We start from the raw sequence: 20,287 nt of genomic DNA on the forward strand, positions 1-20,287 counted from the left end.
GTTGACTTGGAAACTTGCCTTTCTCAACAGTCATTGCCAAGGTCTGAACTGAAGAAGCAAGTTGTCCCACCATCTTCTCGAGGCTTGAAACTGATTGGGCTTGTGAATTGAAGCCTGCTCTCAACTCATTTCGTAGTCCATCAATGGTGCGGTTCTGTTGCTCAATCGTGGAGTGAGTAACATTCCTGAAATTCTGGAATGCATCCTCCCATGGTCTAGGTTGAGAGTGGTTCTGGTTCTGATTGTATGGTCTAAATGGTGGTTGAGAGGCTTGAGAAATTTGAGGAATTGGTTGCATTGGTGGAGCTGGAGCTGCTGGTCCATTCTGTTGGAGTCCTTGAGACCATGAAAAATTGGGGTGGTCTCTCCATCCAGGGTTATATGTGTTGGAGTATGGGTTGTAATTCGATGGTTTTCTCATTACACCTATGGCATTGGCTTGATCTGAGTATGAGTCATGGTCATGTGGCTCTGTTGATTTAGCAGTCGATAATGATGCTATTTGTCGAGAGAGACCTTCAATTATCGCTTTGACTTCTTTAATTTCTGAACTTGATTCGCCAATTTGAACCTCATTCACTCCTTTAATTCTTCTAGTAGTCCTGAGTGATCGACTCCGTTGTTGGGAATTATCTGCTTGTCGCTGGAAGAATTCCCAAATTTCTGATGCACTTTTTGACATTAGCTCTCCTCCACTTGTTGCCATTAGCCATTCTTGCACATTTGGTAGTAATCCCTCCAAAAAGTATTGACATTGGTGCCATTTTTCGTACCCATGATGTGGACACTTCAAGAGTAGCCCATTAAATCGCTCCCATGTTTCAAAAAATTGCTCGTCCTCTCTCTGGGTAAACTCCGAGATTTCCCTGCGAATAGCATTGGTTTTATGCACTGGAAAATATTTATTTAAAAATTTTGTAACCATTTGTTCCCATGATGCAATGCTATTAGCAGGCAATGTATTAAGCCATGAACGAGCTCTATCTTTTAAAGAAAATGGGAATAGTCTAAGTTTAACATCATCATCTGAAAAATTCTCATATTTGAATGTTTGACAAATGGCATGAAAATCATTCAAATGATTATATGGATCCTCATTTTCTAGGCCATAAAATGTAGGGAGACAATTTAACACACTAGGTTTTAATTCAAAACTCCTAGCAGCTACATTTGGGTATCTTATGCATGACGTGCTCAAATTAGCTAAGGGACTAAAATAGTCCTTAAATGGCCTCTCCTGTGGTGCTTGTAAATCCATTTTATTTTTAACGTGTTTGTGTGTGCGAAGTGTTTTTTCTAATTCAAGGTCTATAGGTTCAAGATTAGGTAATAATGACCTACGACCATGCATGCAAAATAAATAAAAATAAAGATGCAAACAAAACAAAAAATAAAGATGGGAACAAAACAAATAAAAATAAAGAAGAGGAAGAAATTACGATACTAACCTTATTGCGCTATTACAACCTTTCTATAAAAATACACAAAAATAAATACGTGAAAGAAATTAACTAAAAATTAAATTAATAAGATAAACAAAAAAAAAATTACAAAGAAAAATAAATGGAAAATTAAATTACAAAATTTTAAAGAAGAGAAAAAGAAAAGAAATACTAACCTTTAAATGTAGATTCACTTTTTTTTTTCTTTTTTTTTTAATAATAAAAAAATACAAGAAAACAAATAAAAGAAATTATTCACAAAAATTAATTCTATGAATTAAAATTACTTACCTCCCCGGCAACGGCGCCAAAAACTTGTTGTGCAAATTTTAATGTACTCGCAAGCGCACGAATCTATTGTAGTATAGATCTATGGTGACGAGTGTCGATCCCACGAGGAGGTGGATTTTAATTGTGTATAGAATTAATTTTGTAAATGGGTTGTTGGATTTATGGTGGAAATGATTTGGTATATGCTAAAACTTAAATTAAAATGGCGAGAATAAATTGTAAAATTGGAATTGCAATGGCGAGAATAAATTGAAGATAATTCTATTGAAATGACGTACTTGGGTATCTGGATCCGTATCAACATGCATCATGGGCTAAATAATCCGTATTAATGCCAATTAAATCATGAGGGGGGAATCCACACCTCATGAACCACGCTCTAATCAATATGGTGCTAAGGGCTTATCGTGCCAAATAATAATAACCTTATACTAGAGAGCCGGTGTAACCAAGGCGGTATCTAGACAAGACTATTATTATTTGTCGACGAGAAGTCAAAACATCCACAAAAATTAGAGGGGAAGAGAAAATAAATTTACCAAATTAAGCCCATGACACATGTTGAGACTTCACCTTCAACCCAAGCTTGAAAGAAAATTAGCCACTCATAGTTGAACTAGGGGCAAAATAGGAATTTATTAAAATACGAAGAAAATACAAGATGGAGAGGGAATTACAGAAAATGGATTCCAAAAATGGATTCAGAGATATCAAATTAGGGGGGGGAGGCCCCCTTTTTATAGATACATGGAGTAAATCATGGCCATCGGATTAAAAACAGTTTGGACGCTCAGGATTGCGCCACGTCATCAGTCAACAGTCCACGGTTTGACCACGCGGATGAACAGTAACACGGTTTGACTCGACTTTGAACAGTAACGCGGTTTGACCCGGATGAACAGTAACGCGGTTTGGTTGAAAATAATCCTGTGTGATGCATGCACCGTACGCGAGATTTTTCGTCCACTGATATGCTGCCACGTCACCATCAACAGTACATAAGAATTTTAGTCCAACAGGATCGTGACACCTCATCAGTCAATGCCACATCATCGGTCAATGCCACGTCATCATCCGTTTATGTGAACAGTGTCGTGAACAGTAACGTATACAGTACCGTACACGTGAATAGTACCGTACATGTGAATAGTGCCATTTTTCCTTTTATGCTCCTCCTAAGGTTTTCGACCGTCCTGAGTTCAAAAGTGATGTCCGTTTTGCCGTCTGATCTCTCCTTTATTGTGAAATGACTATAATGCCCCTAAAATACATAAAATACTTAATTAAAATAAAACACATGTAATTAAATCACAAGAAGGTTAAATATATAACAGTAAGGGTTGTTAGTAAGACTTAAAATGTAAAATGACGGTTTTCTCCTTTATAAATATGCATTTTCTAACACTCAACAATTAGTATACATTTGTTACATCAAGATGTCAAGAGGTAAGTAACTAGACTTTTAAATTAATCACAATAAACAATATATATGTTTGACTTGTGTGAAAAATCTATTTTTTATATGTACGAATATAGATTTATATATCTCTGCCCATGTATTTATGCAATGTGTTGTTGTGTGTTGAGCGTAATTATGTACATGGGCATATGTATGTGTAAAACTTCATTGGCATAAGCACAAAAATGCATCATGTTTTCTGTGAACTGAGAAAGTGGATTTTAGCCAAACTGAATTTGAAGAAAGAAATTGAGTTTTACAATTTTTGGCTTGGATGCTTGAATTCGTTACTTGTCTAGTGGAGGACACTCTGTATGTTATGTTGTATGGGTGACGGACGTGTTTACATATAGCCTAGGATGTATGAAAGTTATGAAAGTTAAGTGAGTGTTCTATTAAACGGTAATTGAATGAAGGTAGCTCAAGTATTTCAAGTATTTTGAAAAGTTCATGGCATATCTTCCATTTGCATTATGTATAAGTATATATGTATTTTGGTATAAGAAAAACTAGTTTGCTTACTGAATTTTGTATTCGTTATAGTTTATTGTGATTCAATTTCTACAAGTCATGATTAATTCGTTATGAGTGAGAAAAAAAACTTTAATTGAGTTATTTTGTTATCTTTTGTAGTTGAAGCTTGAATTATTATCGATTGTAAAGAGTTATTTAATTCTACATATGAGTTGCGGTTAGATTTATCCTCAAAGTTTGGGATGGGGTGTTACAATTTTCTTCTTCTTTAATTTGTTTGCTTGAAAGTTGAAACCATGGGTTCATTTTTGTTGGGTTTGTTTTTCAATTTTGCCCATTGGTAATTTTCTTTCTAGTCTCACACAACTTGTTTCCAAGTTTAGCAAATGTTACAGATGAACAAAATATGATCATTATGCTTGTATTATTTTGACTATTAACACCCTCTAGTAGGGGTGGGCGTTTGGATCGGGTTAACATGAATCGAACCAAACCCGAAATTTTATTTCGGGTTCGGTTTACTTTGGGTTAACTATAAAATCCAAACTGATTCAAATTTCCAACCTGTTCGGTTGGATTTCGATTCAGGTTGAACTCGAATCGAAATCGAAACCAGATCAGGTTAACTAAAAAAAAAACAGAAGTCAAAACGCCAATCAAAATCCCTATTTTCTCTTTTCTCTTCTTTGCACTCCACATCTAGACAAGCACAAACTCAACCCTAGCACACTCACAATCTCGCTCACACACACCCACATGTCGTTGGTGTCAATTCAACTCCGTTTAGGTGCATCGGTGTTACAATTTCAGATCCAGATGCTGCCTCCTTCTTCGTTTCAGATCTAGTCTTTTTGGGTCGTTCGCTTTAGATCCAGTCGTTGCCTTCTTCGTTCGTAGTCGTCGAGCGCACAAGGTGATGTTAATGTCGGGGATGTTAATTTTAGTGATGTTTAGAATTTCATTTTCAGTGATGTTTGCATTTCGCTGCCTCCTTCTTCGTTATTGTTAATTGATTGTATGTTTTTGGAAGGATTTGGTTTTTGGGACTTGGCTAACAAATCCAATCTCATGTCATATTCCTCTATTGATACCAGTTTGCACTTATCCATTAGAATTTTATTCTGACGTTGCAACTCTCTGCACAGCAACTGTAGTTTGTCTTTAACAGGAATGGATGCATCTCTTTCAGCAAGAACTTGCTGATATACATTCTAGATTATGCTTATTTGCTTAACACCAATTACGATAGGCCTTGATATGTACTCCAAACTCTTGCATATATAAAATTGAACCTTTTTTTTATTCTGATTTAAGATTTAAGATTTGAGAATTTAGAATTTTGGTTGGTTAATGACGAATGCTTGGACAATCAAATTGTTATAACCCGATTTGAACTCAAACCGAAATTTAGATCCAAATTTTCAAACCAAACCGATCTGAATTATTAACCCAAACCAAACCGAACCGAACCGAAAGTTGGTTCGGGTTCGTATTTTGAACTCGATTGGGTTCAGTTCTCCAACCCGATTGAGTTGGAACCCAAACCGAAACCCGATTTACCCACACCTACCCTCTAGTCTCCTTATAAACATCTTTTTCCAATTATTTTTATTTAATTTCAAAAACATTATTTTTTTCACTCCTTTTAAACACACTCTTCATTTTTTTAATTTAATTTTTTATTGTTAAATATCAAAGTAGTGTAATTTATCTATAAATAAAATGAAAAAAATCTTGGGTGATGAATTTTTTAATGTCAACCATTAAGTTTAATTATACATATTTTTAATTATAATTTGAAAGTAATCTTAGATATAAGAATTCTTAATTAATATGAAATAAGAAAAGAAAAATATATTATTATAAATTTTACAATTTATTTTAGTTAAATAGAATTGACAAGTAGAAAACAAAAAGAAAAAAAATAATTGATTATGAGTGCAAGTAATTTGTTATTAAAAAAATTTAAGTATGTTTAATTTTTGCTTGTTTTTAAAAGTAAAAGTTGGACTATTGGCACCCCTTCATTAATCTTATAAAATCTCTGTTATATTACAATTACATTTAAGGACAAATATAAATAAAATTAAATCATTTATATTTTCTTTCTCTCTTCAATTTTATTTTGCTTGCACAATATGAATATTTTTTATTATCAGTAAAATAATATGAATATAAGAAGTAATCCTTTAAGCCAAAAAAAATTCTTGTAATAAACATAACAAATTAATTAAAATACAATACAGTGGAAAAATATGTCAAATAAAAATTTATCCTACTGTAAATTATTTTTTAAGAATTTTCAAACTAATTGCTAAATAAAAAATTTATAGGTAGAATAAAATTGTATTAGACCCATAAAATATTCATTATTTTCTAAGTACAATGTTTTTCTTACTTTTTAAAAAAAATCTTTAAAAATTAAATAATAAATAATGTTTGAAGAGAGGAATTCAAATATTAAAGCTGAAAGAGTGAGGAAAATATTAAAAACTGAAAAATTTATAAATAAAAAGAGTGTTCATTTAGAAAAAAAAATGGTATTTTTGACATAAATGAAATATAATTGAAAGAGGAATTTTAATAGGATTTTGGAGAGGTGTTGATAGTCCAAACTCTAAAAGTAATTTTATTTAAAGTGGGGTTTTATAAGGATAGTAAAAGGGTGCCAAAAGCTCCACTCTTGTCATTGGGCTATACAATTTCAAAGGTCACAAACACTACTTAGTCCACTTTCCAACATTGGGCCAGCCCATAATACAGGAAGTTATACCCCAGTAACGTCCTTTAATTGCACAATTAGTCCGTCCTCTATTCATTTTCACCGCTTTCACCCCTCTACTGGTCCACTTCTTCTCCAGTCTTCCTTCTGACCTTCTCCCGCACTCTCAATCGACCAATTCATCGAAATCAAAAACCTTGCAGAACTCTAAACCTGAACCCACCCACAAAATGCCCATTCTCTTTTCGTACGCAGCCAAACTCTTAAACCCTAACATAACAAAAGCAATTACAACAAAACTAATCTCAACAATCCCGTTAAACTTCACATCAACGAAACACATGTCCCAGAAATGCACTTCAATTTCCAAAAAGCAACAAAGAGTACGCGACCATGCTTACGATAACTACATGGAAATCGAAAAAAAGATGCGCAAAGTCTTAAAGTTTCAAACTTTATTCCTGTCCCAGCACAATCAAACGCTGCCCGTTTCTCGCTTGGACTTTCTCGCTCGCCGTGTTGGGTTCAAACGACAAGAAGCCGGTTCGTTTCTCCTCAAATTCCCTCACGTTTTTGAAATTTATGAGCACCCCGTTCAACGTATTCTTTATTGTCGTTTAACTCGAAAAGCTTTGTTACAAATTGAGCAAGAAAAGAAAGCTTTGAATGCCCAGATACCCGAAGCCGTGACTCGCTTAAGAAAGCTTCTTATGATGTCGAATTCGGGTTGTTTAAGGCTTGAACATGTTAGGATTGCAAGGACTGAATTTGGGTTGCCTGAGGATTTCGAGTACTCGGTAGTTCTTAAGAACGCACAATTTTTTAGATTGTTTAATGCTAAGGAAAGTACAGAGAAGTATATTGAGCTAGTTGGTAGAGATCCTAGTTTGGCTGTTTGTGCTATTGAGAAAGTTAGAGAGAAAGAGTATAGAGAGAGAGGTATTGATGCCGAAGATATAAGGTTTTCATTTCTTGTGAATTTCCCACCTGGATTTAAGATAGGGAAGTATTATAGAATTGCGGTGTGGAAATGGCAAAGGGTTCCTTATTGGTCGCCGTACGAGGATGTTTCAGGGTATGACTTGAGATCGCTTGAGGCACAAAAGAGAATGGAGAAGAGGGCGGTGGCTACTATTCATGAATTGTTGACGTTGACTGTGGAGAAGAAGATTACTTTAGAGAGGATTGCACATTTTAGATTGGCAATGAATTTGCCAAAGAAGTTGAAGGAGTTTTTGCTTCAGCATCAGGGGATATTTTATATTTCGACAAGAGGAAATCATGGGAAGCTTCATACTGTTTTTCTTAGGGAGGCATATAGGAAAGGAGAGTTGTTAGAGCCGAATGATTTGTATTTGGCGAGGAGGAAGTTGGGTGAGTTGGTTTTGATGAGTCCGAGGAAGGTTAAGATGGATACAGAATTGGTTAGGAATCGGAGGGATAGACATGATGGTGGTGGTTATATGGGGCGTAGTACGGTGGTTCATGCGAATAATGGTTTTGACAATTTTGGTGTTAAAGAAAATGCTGGAGGAGATCAGAAGGGGGATGCTGATTTGGATTCAGATTTAGGTTCTAATGTTGAGTCTGATACTAGTGATGAGAATGATGATTATGATTCTGTTGAAACTATTGATGCAGAGGATTATGATATGGGGATGTAAGCAGGTGACTGATGTAGGTTTTTGGCCTACGGTTCATTTTGACTTTGATAGATCTAACTGTTCCCCCCCCCCCCCCCCCCCCCCCCCCTCCCGCCCCCAAAAAAAGAAAAAAGGACTAAGCCTCGGGATCATGTGAAGCTGTAAAACTACAGATCTTCTTGGGGAAAATTACAAATGATACCATCAACTATTAGATATTCATGAATTGATCAATGATGAATGACTGGCACATGATGTAAGTTTCTTATTCAAGGATGAAGAAGGTCCTCATATCTGAATTGGGTCTGGCCAGAAACATATTTGGGAGGATATTTATTTAGACTCAGTGATCTGTTTATTATTTGCCAAAGAGAGTGCTGAGTGCTGCAAGCTTGAAATGGGGTGAACTCGAGGTCCTCAACACCCAAGATTTTCTGTTGTGTCCTTACCTTGTTTTGATTTGCAAAGTGGTTGAGGAAATTTTCAATGGTCAGGGCAATTCTGCATGGTTCGAAGAGATTCAGCTCCAAGATGCTGTTCTAGCTATCATTTAAGTTCACCTAGATAATTGCTTTTCTAGTCTGTATGATGTTAAATTATTGCTAACGTGAGACTGCATTGCAATGGATCTCTGCCTTCATGTATATACACATTGGATCCAAGCATAGACAAGCTTTTTCATCTATTGAATTTTACTGCTGAGATATGAACTCTTGACTTGAGTATTCTGCTACTCAAGTGGCTTGAAATCTCTGGTGAATGAGAGGAAATCAAGTAATGCTAGTGAATGGCTTCAGTTATGTGTTAAAAGTAAGTTCAGAATCGGCATAGGAGTTTTCAATTTTTCATCTAACCAACACAGGCAAAATTCCTCCATGCATTATTTCTTCCCAAGTCAGAACTCAAAGCCCATTTATGCTTGTTTTGTCGCTTTAACATCAAGACCCTGTAGATGACAAAATACACATTGCAGTCAACCATCACTAAGATCTCCTGTCTTAATCACTCAAAAAATGGCATCTATAAATGTCTTTCTCCCCCAAAGCTCTGGTGCTGTATCTTTGTTAAACCCCTTTTATTCAAGCTAGAAGCTTAAAAACACTGGCATCTACCCAAGTTTGTAAAATCTATATGCACATTTTATTGTAAGAAGCACGGCATATGGTCCAATTGATAATTGTTGCTTGTGCTTGTTTTAAGCTAGCTAACAAGCATTTTTTATTATTATTATCTTTTCCATGGTTTTCAGATTAGTTGACTACATGTGCTTGACTTCCTGCTGAATCAAGCCATTTTGATATGCAAAAGCCAAGCTAGAACGGTAGGATGTCCATTAGCTTCAGCCAGAAGCCACTATCCACAAGCTTTTACTTTGCAAGTGCTGCTATATAAAAGCATCAAACATGCAAGTTGGTTCGTATTCAGTGAGTTTGTTGACATCAAAGAGAGCAAATGAATAAAGATTAATGGCCACATCTGTCTATTCAGTTTCATTATGAACCGATTCAATTTGCGTATCCATTATAGCTGTAACCACTGATTGAAAACAACAGATACCAGTGTATGCACGATGAGTATAACTTTTCAAGATATCTCATTAGAGAAGTCAAAATAATTTGAATTATAAGGCCAATTACAATTGATAATCCTATTATTATTATTTTAATATCATAGTTACGTCATTATGCTACCAAATACCAATATCCTAAGACTCACATAAACAGTCCATCAAAGTATTCCCAGAAAAGATCTGGACATGCATCTTCTTTTGATCATAGATTTTCACTAATCCTCAATTTATAAGATCATCCTAAATAAAGTAACTCTCATGCGGTGAATTGTGAAAAAGTGAAATAAGTCTAGTAGAGTGAAAAAACACTGGCTAATTGGTGAGTTTGTATCTTTTTGGAGATAATTTTTTTAAAAAAATTTGACATTATTCAACATATAACTTTAAAAGTGACCACCCATCATTGATCATTGATTGATCTTTGCCCATAAATCAAACTTCATTGCGATAATTGTTGGTGTTAAGAGTCAAGGATTCACACATGCATAAAATAATTAAACTACTTTAGTCCTTTCATATTTATGGACTGTATCGCGCATATAATATAATGGTTTCGGTGACAATGAAATAAAATAGACGAGGATCAAGAATTGCACAAGAATCTTGGATATTTTCGTGTGGCAAAACAGGTGTATCCTTTTATAATCTTAAAAGTGATGCAGCAGGATCCAACTTGTGTGCTAATTAATCGCTAATTATCTTAATAAAACGTCATAGGATGGATGTTGGGGCTAAATTAGTGACATTTAATTAAATAAAATACAAGCGTTCGACAAATCGAAGCTTAATTAGCACCATGATGATGCCCTTGTCATGCACTTCGTTTGCCTACTACACGCTACGTGATTGATTTTATATGTTCCAAATGTTTGTTTATTTTATTTTTCTAAAATGTCATTTTCAATATCTTTTAATTGGACAAAAGGAATTGAGCACTTGATGCAAAGGCTAGCTGTTTCTTCTTGCATGGTGCATTGCGATTGAAATGAAAAAAAAAAAAAAATCACCCTTTGTGGTTTTAAGTGTCTTTTATATGATTCGAGGGGTTAAATATCTTGAATGTTAAGTAATTATTATAAATTATATCTTCATTGAGAAGCGGACACAATCTCACTTCATTCTTAAAGTCAAGATATATTGTATGTATATTTTTATGCAAGTTGATTTTTTTTTTTTCTAATATTTGAAAATATATTAGATACACATTGAGGCTAAATATTCAAATGGTCGGGTCACATAGCTAATTTAAGAAGCTCTAATACATTTTTCGAGTATAAGCAATTTTTTGTTTAGAAATTAGAAACTCAAAAAGATCACGTCAACATTGTACTTATGACATTTGTGTCTTATTCTAGCTAAAGTTGGTGCCAAGATGAGCAAACACGTTAAGAAAAGAAACTATTTTTCTTTTACATTAGAAAATTAAGACATTGTTTACGATTATAAATTCAAGATCATCATTTACATCAAAATAATTTATTTATTCCACATGGTCTTTTTTTTTAATAATTTAAAATTTGCAATACAAAGATTAAAGAAAATTTAAAATGGTAAAATATCAATAACCATTAGAATGGTTGTATGTTTGTTTATACATATAAAAAACTGTCCATACAAATTTTGTATGCTCTTTTCTTTTTTTAACTAATCCTCTTTAATATTCGAGTGGTGTACAATTAGGTTATTCAATAAATTATACAATTTTTGAATAATCCTTTTTCATATTCAAAGAGTGTACAATCAGAGTATTTAATAGATTATACAACTGAGATCTCAAGTATAAGTATTGTCTAAATTTTTAAATATTCTCTAATATTCAAGGTGCGTTTACTGCCTCAACCATTTTCTAATATTCAAACAGTGTCTACTCTATTTCACCCCAATCTAATATTCAAAAAATATTTACACTACTCAATTATTTCATAATTAAAGAAATATTGACATTATTTCGCATAATAATTTTATAAAGCTCAAATGTTTACTCTCTCAATTGTGAGTGCAAGGCCCTCACTAGACGAAAGGCCATTGGTGAATTTTGCATGCTTTGCTTTTCTGTGAAGCGTCACATTGGTGCTTTCAATTCTGGCGTTACCAATCAACGGCCCACATTTCCCCACCAAACTAACCTAATCCATTGCCGTGGATCACGAGGGTAATTTGTTAAGTGATCTCCAATCTTATTACTCACATCTTTTAACGTGAACCTCAACCCAATTAGTATCTCTCAACCATTCGATCACGCCCCACGTGTACGGTACCGGCACTGTGTTAGATCTGCATTACACTTTATCTGTTTGGTCGGTCCCGCACACATTATTTTCGTGGTCCGTGCGGTACCTGATATTTTCTTTTTTTCCTCTCGGCTCAGACTTCGCAGAATCACAGAGGGCACGCGTTTTGACTATCTCTCAATACAGGCCTGCCAAGTGGGCCTATCAGGAGCTGTTAGAAAAAGTTAAATCTGTCCAGTTTGTTATAGACCATTGCATACGGTTTCTACGTTTACCCAATCGGATAATAACACGTCATTCATCGAATCTTTGAATATCATTTGGGTAGCCAGTTAATTTTCTTTTCTTCTTTTAATTGGTTCCGTTTCCAATTTCAAAATTCAATCTAAAAATATGATTTTTCCATCAATAACCTTCAATTTAAAACATACAGACTTGTTGCTAACTTTAAAGAGAAAAAAATTACTTTACTTCACTAAATCGACTCGTGGACAGAATTAGACAGAATATACCAAATCTATTTCAAATATTTAAAGCAAAGCCAAGTAGTTACCCAAATTTTAATTTTTGATGAATAATTCAACAAGTAATTAGCTGTAAATTATTACGATTAGATTTACCTAACCCCTCATAATGAGCAATAACTAAGATGTGTAGAGAAAAGACCCATACTGACCTCTAGTGTTACAAACTTACCCGACTCATCTAATCAATTCTTAATTAACAATAAACAAGGTTACAATGATAAAGACTCACACTATTACACCAAACTAACTGTTAATAAATTTATCGACATAAATTTCAAACTTTCATTTATATCGCATTTACTGACTGCCCATGCTAATAGTAATTGAGGTTTGGTCATCTAAAACTAGATGATAATTTTTATAGAAAAGTATAAAAAAGCCTAAAATTAGAGTTAATTTTTTAAAAAAGTGATCCATAAAGAAATCCTTAAGTGATATGTAGCCAACAAATAACTTACAGGTAATCAATATGTTAAATATTAAATCTATGAGCGATCAACATCAACTTATATTTCAAGCATCTGTCAGCGATCAACACTAATTTATATTTCAAGCACCTATCAGCGATCAACATCAATGTATATTTCAAGCATCTGTTAAGCATGACAGATTATTTAAGGATAGTAATGTCTAACACACCATTTTTGACTGATATAAGAAAAAAAATTAAGTGAGATAATTTTATAAATTGACCATATTTTTATAAATTTTTTCTTTATATTAGGCTATAATTGAGGTACCTTATCCTATAAGACATTGCTAAATGATAAAATTTTATTATTAGATACAATAGAATCAAGTAGCAAATTTGTTATATGTTTAAAAAAAAAAAAAAAAAAACTTCAATGGCCAAGAATTAATATTTTGGACATAAACGATTGACACGATGAATAAATGGGTGATCCAAATACAATCAACATGTCTGAGAACTCGATTTACATACAATCGACGCATCGATCACGTGTCCAGCACGATGTTTAACTACTAAAGCAGAAAAAATTAGTAGGCGAGTTATTTTTGTAAATAAATCATAATTTTGGTCTATAGCTGTAAATAAAATAAAATAAAAAAAGGAAAAAAACCCAAATTGCGAAAGAGACAAAGTGAAACTAAAGTTGAGTTGCTGCAACACAACTCGAAGGGCAACGCCAGTCGGATGTCCACCCCATTTGTCTCTTAAAGCAAAAGCTCTACAACAAACTGCTGCTAACAGAAGCACCCAATTTTTATTTATACAGCAATAGAAAAATAAATAAATAAAAGAGAAAAATGCCGTTGCCACGTTACCCTCTCTTCATTTCTCCCCAAATTTAGATCCTTTCTTTGCATTTATAGCTAATTTTAATTTGTTTCTCTTTCTCTGTGCGTGTGTGACTGTGTGTATGTTTGTGTGTGCTTGTGATGATCTTTTTTTCTACGACAGTTGACCTAATATTCGTTCTCATTCAAAAGACAAACACACACGTTGTGTAAGAAAGAAAGAAAGAAAGAAACGGAGTGTTTGTTTGTGTAGAAGAACAAAAAAATGGGAAATTCATTTGGATGTTCGGCATCAGGAGAGAGATTAGTGTCAGCAGCGAGAGATGGTGATTTTGTTGAAGCCAAAATGCTTTTGGATTGTAACCCTTGTCTTGCTAAATATTCAACTTTTGGTGGCTTAAATTCCCCTCTTCATTTTGCTGCTGCCAAAGGCCATAATGAGGTTCCTTTTGTGTTTTCTTTTTTATTATTTTTGGTAATGGGTGTTTTTTTATTTTGTCTTCTTGTGTTTATTTTGATTAATTTTTGTGGGTTGTGATCAGATTGTGGCATTGTTACTTGAAAATGGAGCCGACGTTAATTCCAGGAATTATTGCGGCCAGGTGCTTGATTTGATATTTTTTTCCCCTTTTTTTCTCAGCTGGGTTTTGTTCTTTTTGCTGTTTCTTTATTGGCTGGCTTTGATTTTGGAGAATCATGGGTTGATTTGTTCAAATCTTGTGAGATGGGTTTGGTTCTGTTATGGAGCTTAAGTTTGCTATGTCCAGATAGATGATGCACTAATTTTATTGGAAACCTGGTACAAGATATGAAATGGCATTTGATTTTGTAGTTGAAGCTGAAATAAGAAAATTAGAAAAGTATCTGATCATGAAGGCTTGTTATTTTGATATTTTCTGATGTGATTTTAAGTCCAAATATTTTCCAGGGCAACTAGACACAATCTTGAAGCAACTCTGCTAAAATCTGCTTTTCTGATTAGCGACTAGACACAAACTGATTGACCTGCTTTAAAACCAACTCTTTAGTCATTTTTTGTAATCTATGCTTGTAGACCGCATTGATGCAAGCATGTCGATATGGGCACTGGGAAGTTGTACAAACTCTTCTGCTCTTCAGATGTAATGTGAGTTCAATTTTCAGTAATCTTAACTCTTGCAAATTATTCCCATTTTTTGTTAAAGTTGTTTTTCAGGCAATTAGATGCTCCTTGGTTAGGATGTGCTTTTGGTTTTAAACTTCTGTGGCTATTCTCTTTTTTAGGTCACAAGAGCAGATTATCTCAGTGGGAGGACAGCCCTACATTTTGCGGCTGTAAATGGGCATGTTAGATGTATTAGACTAGTTGTGGCTGATTTTGTTCCTAGTGTTCCTTTTGAAGTCATGAATACTCAGATCGAAGGCGATAGAGGGGACGGTTCCAGTGTGAAGAGCAAGTGTGATCAAAGGTTTTGAATTTAGTTTAGTTATTGTTTGCCTTCTTGGTAGATTGGGTTGAGACTGGAGCATAGTATGCCAGATGTTAGCTAATACTCCTTTTTAACTGTTCCAAAACTGCTAGTTAGTAATTTTTTTATGCTGTAAAGTTTTTGGCAAACAGATGACTCTTGATAATCACCTCGCGAGCTGGATTAGATTCCAGCTTCAATATGATGTATTATCTCCTGTTTTATTGATATCTGATGCAAAGGAATTTATTTATTTTGTAAAGAGTGAAGGTAATAAGCATTGGCTTCTTCATCCTTTTTAACACCTGATTCTCTAATGCAGTGCCCTGTCCAAGTTTGTAAATAAGGCCGCAGATGGGGGTATCACTGCTCTTCATATGGCTGCATTGAATGGGTATTTTGATTGTGTACAGCTTTTACTTGACCTTCATGCAAATGTATCTGCTGTGACATTTCATTATGGAACATCAATGGATTTGATAGGTGTGCTTCTGTAATTTAATCCTTGACTGGTTTCGTAGATGGTCTCTTTGTAATTCATGGTTTGAAATAACAGCTAATATTTACTTGTAGGAGCTGGAAGCACTCCTTTGCACTTTGCTGCTTGTGGGGGAAATCTAAAATGCTGCCAGGCAAGAGTTTTATTATCTTTTAAATGTTCCATACCAAACATCTATTTCTCCTAAATTTGAGATGACTGTAGTATTATTTCTGCAGGTCCTACTTTCAAGAGGTGCGAGTCGTATGTCTTTGAACTGCAATGGGTAAATTGCCTATGTTTTCTTTTCTGACATTTGCTCTTTAGCTTGGTCATATGACTACCATTGTTTTGAAGTAATGGTATTGCTAACAGAAGCTTGTGTATTTCTTCAGGTGGCTGCCTCTTGATGTTGCTAGGATGTGGGGGCGCCATTGGCTCGAACCATTGCTGGCACCCAGTTCTGATGCTGTTATGCCAAGATTTCATCCTTCCAATTACTTATCCTTGCCTCTTTTGAGTGTACTTAATGTAGCCAGGTAATTCTAATACTAATTATGTCAACATATAACGAGTTCCTAAGGAAAGAAAAATATGGACATGCTGATTATTAAAAACAAATAAGAATATGCTGAATATTCATCACATCTGTGCTTCTGCATATTAATTTTTTAAAAAAAATCTTCTCCTTTTAGTGAAATTAAAAGTGAATGTGATACTTTATGTTGCAGAGAGTGTGGGTTGCTGTCTTCAACAACCTCCTCCTCAGATGATGCTGATACATGTGCTGTCTGTCTGGAGCGAGCATGTACAGTTGCTGCTGAAGGTTTGTTCTTTCTTTCTCTGTTTTTATGTTTTCCATATGTTCTGTGACATTATCTATAATATATGATGAAGATTAATGTAGTAACTTGTAGAATAACATTGTCTATAATATTTTATTAACACTGTTCACATATGAAGGAATTTCAAATAGAGAGAGCATAAGTGAACAATTTGGATATGCATTCTGCTGCTAGGTTTTGCATTTGGTTTCACTAAAGGTGTATCAAGGGAAGCCTACAGTTTAACATGCCATGATGTTGGAATGATTTCCTGAGGGGTTTTGAGTAATGAAAGACTTGTAATTTGATTAATTTATTCACAGAAAGTAAATAAGTTGGTGAATTTAGGTGACAGCATTGAGAAAATAATCTCTTGTAATATGTGGGACTGTGGGTCGTAATCTTTACGCTTGTTTTTATGCTTATTTACTAATGAAATATGTGGGACTGTGGGTGGTAATCTTTATGCTTGCTTTTATGATTATTTACTAATGAAAACTGCTTCATTCTTCAGGGTGTAGGCACGAGCTTTGTGTAAGATGTGCACTGTACCTCTGCTCAACAAATAATATTCCTTCTGAGATGGTTGGTCCGCCTGGCTCCATTCCATGCCCTCTCTGTAGACATGGCATTGTCTCTTTCACCAAATTGCCTGGCTCCCCGGTAAAAGATATTAAGCAACCTCTGTCCCTTGGCCTTTGTACCCCATGCATGCTTCACACTCGTGATGCTGAGTGTGAATCTCCAGCATGTGCCCCAGAGATTCGGAAGAATCGTGTAGCTTTGGTTTCCTCAGATATGTTGTGCCCTGTGACTTGTAGTCCATTTCCTTCAGTTGCTATCCCTTTGTGCACTTGCAATGATGGTCCGTGTCCATCTTTTGAACCTCGAGAGGTAGAAACACAAGATGAATCTCCTCGACGCTCTCAAGGAGGATCGGTAGAGCAGGATAAAATGGAAGGGCCAAGACTGGAGAGAACAACCTGTTCAAGCATGTTCTGGGGCAGAAGAAGCTGCAGCAGAGAACATCAGTGCAATTCAGAAATAAATGCTTGACAGGTTCGATAAATAGTTGTTGCAAACAGGAATTTGGATTGAAGCATTGAATCCAAGGGTGTGGTTCTTGATTGCTTGCTCTGATTCCAAATCACTTAAAAGAGCTTCCAAATCCATGATTTGCTTCTGCATATTGTTCAGCTGGCTGCATGCTAGTATGGATGTGGGTGTGGAATCATATCATTTTGGTTAGGTTGTAGATTGCTTTCAAAATATATGTAAAGTTTGTATGTTTTGATCAAGCATTGATTGTCGTTGGTCATTTAAGCACTTTTTTTTTTCTCATTTACCACGACGGCATGTTTGCTAATGATTTGCCAAAATAGCGTTCAGTTTAACTGGACTAATAGCTATGATCAATGGTAGTGATTTTGGTTTTAACAAATCACAATGCTAGAATTTTTCTATATCTTTCTTTCAGCGAGTGTTTTCACACACAATAATGTTGCCCTTGCAGTCTTTGCTCATAAAAAGTGCTGGTGATAGGCGTTAAGGACTCTGGGCGTGGCGAAAGTGCAAAAAAGATATATTATGATTGGATTGGTTAGGATGTGAAATTATGAATGAATGCTATAAAGTAAAAGAAAGTGACAATCCTCTTGTAACGTTATAGGTTCTCATAAATTCCAAAACTTGTATATTTTCCGTACATTGATTGGCACTTGCATTCAACATTCCATGGCTCCACTACTAGCTAATTGGAAGGGGAAAGATTAGAAAGGCAACGCCATTTTGGCAACAATAATTTTGTTTTCAACAAATCAACCGTTTCAAGCAAAATCTTCTGTTCTCCCACTATCTAAAAAGTGTATCATCATTCATGAACCTGACTCTGCATTGTGGCCAATTGCGGCATCCATGTACACAAAATTTTAAAATGCAATAACACTGTGCGCGCGCGCGCGTGTATATATATGTATGTATATATGATCGAGATTCAAAAGTGGAGAGAAGACATGATGGCAATAAACATTCGGATTTTGAATAAACACGAGGAGATCCTAATCCTCTGATATTTCTGTGATCCATAGATATGCAGAACCCAGAACAGGCGGGTGCATTCATCCATAAAGTGACAAGTGGCTACTAAAGTGATGTAGCCCCAGTGGTCCGATGATCTTATTCTTATATATCCATCATTGCAGGAGAAAATTAATCGTTAAAGAACCCTGATATCGAATAGTAAGTGGGACCATTACACACTTGCACATGCCAAACCCTAAGTAGTAGTTTGTTTGTTTATTTTTGTTTTTGAAGCAAACCCTAGCAATAGTCACATAGACAGTAATAAGAAGAAAAATAGAGAAGACAATACAAAGCTGGCGAGTTTAGTACGCATTAACTTCAATTCTCTGTGAATGAAAATGCAAATAAATTTATTGGTAATGGATCGATCATGAGGCAACGTCAAGTTTCTCTACGAATCAATCAATGATCATCATCGTCTTCTGGCAGCTGTTTCTCTTTGGGCATTGAAGTAAACGGCAGCAACAGGGAGGCCTAAGCCATTCTCTGCTGAGAATTGCCTTGTGTTGAAGTGGTCCCTTGAAGCAGGTGGCCTCACTGTTTGCCTGCCTCTCTGCTTAAACAATATGAACACGTATCTGTGGATGCCCACCACCGGTTTTGGTGTCTCATAGCTCACGATTTCTTTTCCTGTTTTCAACTAACTAATTAATTAATCATCTGATAATTAATAGATTGTATGTGTACGTAAAAAATGTGATTAACGTAAACAAGTTTAGCTTAATTAATTAAACTTACCAAAAGAAGCGTCAGTGGTTCCAGGAATGTCTGTCACCATCCTGAAAGATAATATATAGAATTAGAATGAGTAGGATTAGATTGTGCATAAGGATTTGCGCAATGAAATAATAATTATAAATACTGTGTATGTATTAATATATAACGACTCTATCTTTGACTCTCTGATTGTAAATATCACCGTTCAAATTGATACGAACCAGTGGAGATGTTCTCTTAAGCATGGATCACTAGGGCTTGGAGCATCAGGGTCTGTCATAATCTTCAAACACAATACAAGATAAACAAAAAGATTAGTACGTAGTAGAGTTAAAAGTCGTAAAAATATACTAAATCATGCATTAACTTACCAAGGTATAAGCTGATCTCATGTCCTCGCCGCCAATATCGACTCTAGGCTTAGCAATAATGACAGCAGGCATAAGCTCGTGGCCATTAGCAACTTGCTTATTAGAGTTATAAATCACGTTCATCTTCACACTAGGAATAAAAGTATCCACCACATCTCCCACCACGCGTCCAACAGCTAGTGGATCAGTCGTTCTTGACATTTTTAGTAAGCTGAGACTAATGGAAGCTCAAAGAGAGAAGTGCTTTTAGTGGTGAGATCTGTGTTTTAACGTTTGTGACAATATAAGTGCTTTTATAGGGGAGAGATAAGGAAAAGGATTTTATGAGAACAAGAGCTTAACTTAGAAGCTCAAAGATTCGAAAATGCTTCAACATACCATAATAGCAAAAATGGTGCCTATTTATGGTAAAGACATGTGATAAGCTTAGAAATTGAGTTGTTTTTTTAACGAAATTGTGACAAGAAGCCACTAGAGAGACGGGGTTTGCTAAGTTTTGTCCTAAGATATCCCTTTTTAAATAACTTTTATATTAGTACAAATAATTTTTTGTATGTAATTCCAACACGTCTTTAGCTTATTGGCTAAATGAGAATGAAGAATCAAACTTTATTAATTTCCCACTTTAATATATAATATCTTTGGGAAAATGGAATTTTCAGCTTTTATTGGTGCTCCTCTCCATACACATGCTTTCTTATATTAGAAAAGAAAATATATATATATATATATATATATATATATATAT

At 34.9% G+C, this 20,287-nt stretch overlaps 3 protein-coding genes and 1 non-coding gene across 4 annotated transcripts; 3 read left to right on the forward strand and 1 right to left on the reverse strand.

Moving 5' to 3' along the window:
• The first annotated feature begins 770 nt into the window (after positions 1 to 770).
• Positions 771 to 874, forward strand: LOC127900131 (small nucleolar RNA R71). The gene has a single exon (XR_008052152.1). It is a non-coding gene; the product is annotated as a small nucleolar RNA R71 (small nucleolar RNA).
• A 5,591-nt stretch (positions 875 to 6,465) lies between these two features.
• Positions 6,466 to 8,735, forward strand: LOC102625780 (protein ROOT PRIMORDIUM DEFECTIVE 1). The gene has a single exon (XM_006490288.4). The coding sequence runs from the start codon at positions 6,619 to 6,621 to the stop codon at positions 8,050 to 8,052; it is 1,434 nt and encodes a 477-aa protein (XP_006490351.1). The 5' UTR covers positions 6,466 to 6,618; the 3' UTR covers positions 8,053 to 8,735.
• Positions 8,736 to 13,466: 4,731 nt separating this feature from the next.
• On the forward strand, positions 13,467 to 17,810 carry LOC102625498 (E3 ubiquitin-protein ligase XBAT33). The gene is made up of 10 exons (XM_006490287.3): positions 13,467 to 14,061; positions 14,162 to 14,221; positions 14,674 to 14,745; positions 14,883 to 15,067; positions 15,390 to 15,550; positions 15,641 to 15,699; positions 15,785 to 15,831; positions 15,941 to 16,084; positions 16,277 to 16,371; positions 16,884 to 17,810. Exons 1-10 carry the CDS (start codon positions 13,885 to 13,887, stop codon positions 17,423 to 17,425), a joined length of 1,542 nt encoding a protein of 513 aa, XP_006490350.1. The 5' UTR covers positions 13,467 to 13,884; the 3' UTR covers positions 17,426 to 17,810.
• A 774-nt stretch (positions 17,811 to 18,584) lies between these two features.
• On the reverse strand, positions 18,585 to 19,962 carry LOC102625223 (CEN-like protein 1). The gene is made up of 4 exons (XM_006490286.3): positions 19,540 to 19,962; positions 19,390 to 19,451; positions 19,190 to 19,230; positions 18,585 to 19,081 (listed from the first exon to the last, which is right to left on the reverse strand). The coding sequence occupies exons 1-4, from the start codon at positions 19,738 to 19,740 to the stop codon at positions 18,864 to 18,866; spliced, it is 522 nt and encodes a 173-aa protein (XP_006490349.1). The 5' UTR covers positions 19,741 to 19,962; the 3' UTR covers positions 18,585 to 18,863.
• Positions 19,963 to 20,287: the final 325 nt, after the last annotated feature.

This window comes from Citrus sinensis, chromosome 9 (genome assembly GCF_022201045.2).
Source record: "Citrus sinensis cultivar Valencia sweet orange chromosome 9, DVS_A1.0, whole genome shotgun sequence".
NCBI classification, from domain to species: domain Eukaryota; kingdom Viridiplantae; phylum Streptophyta; class Magnoliopsida; order Sapindales; family Rutaceae; genus Citrus; species Citrus sinensis.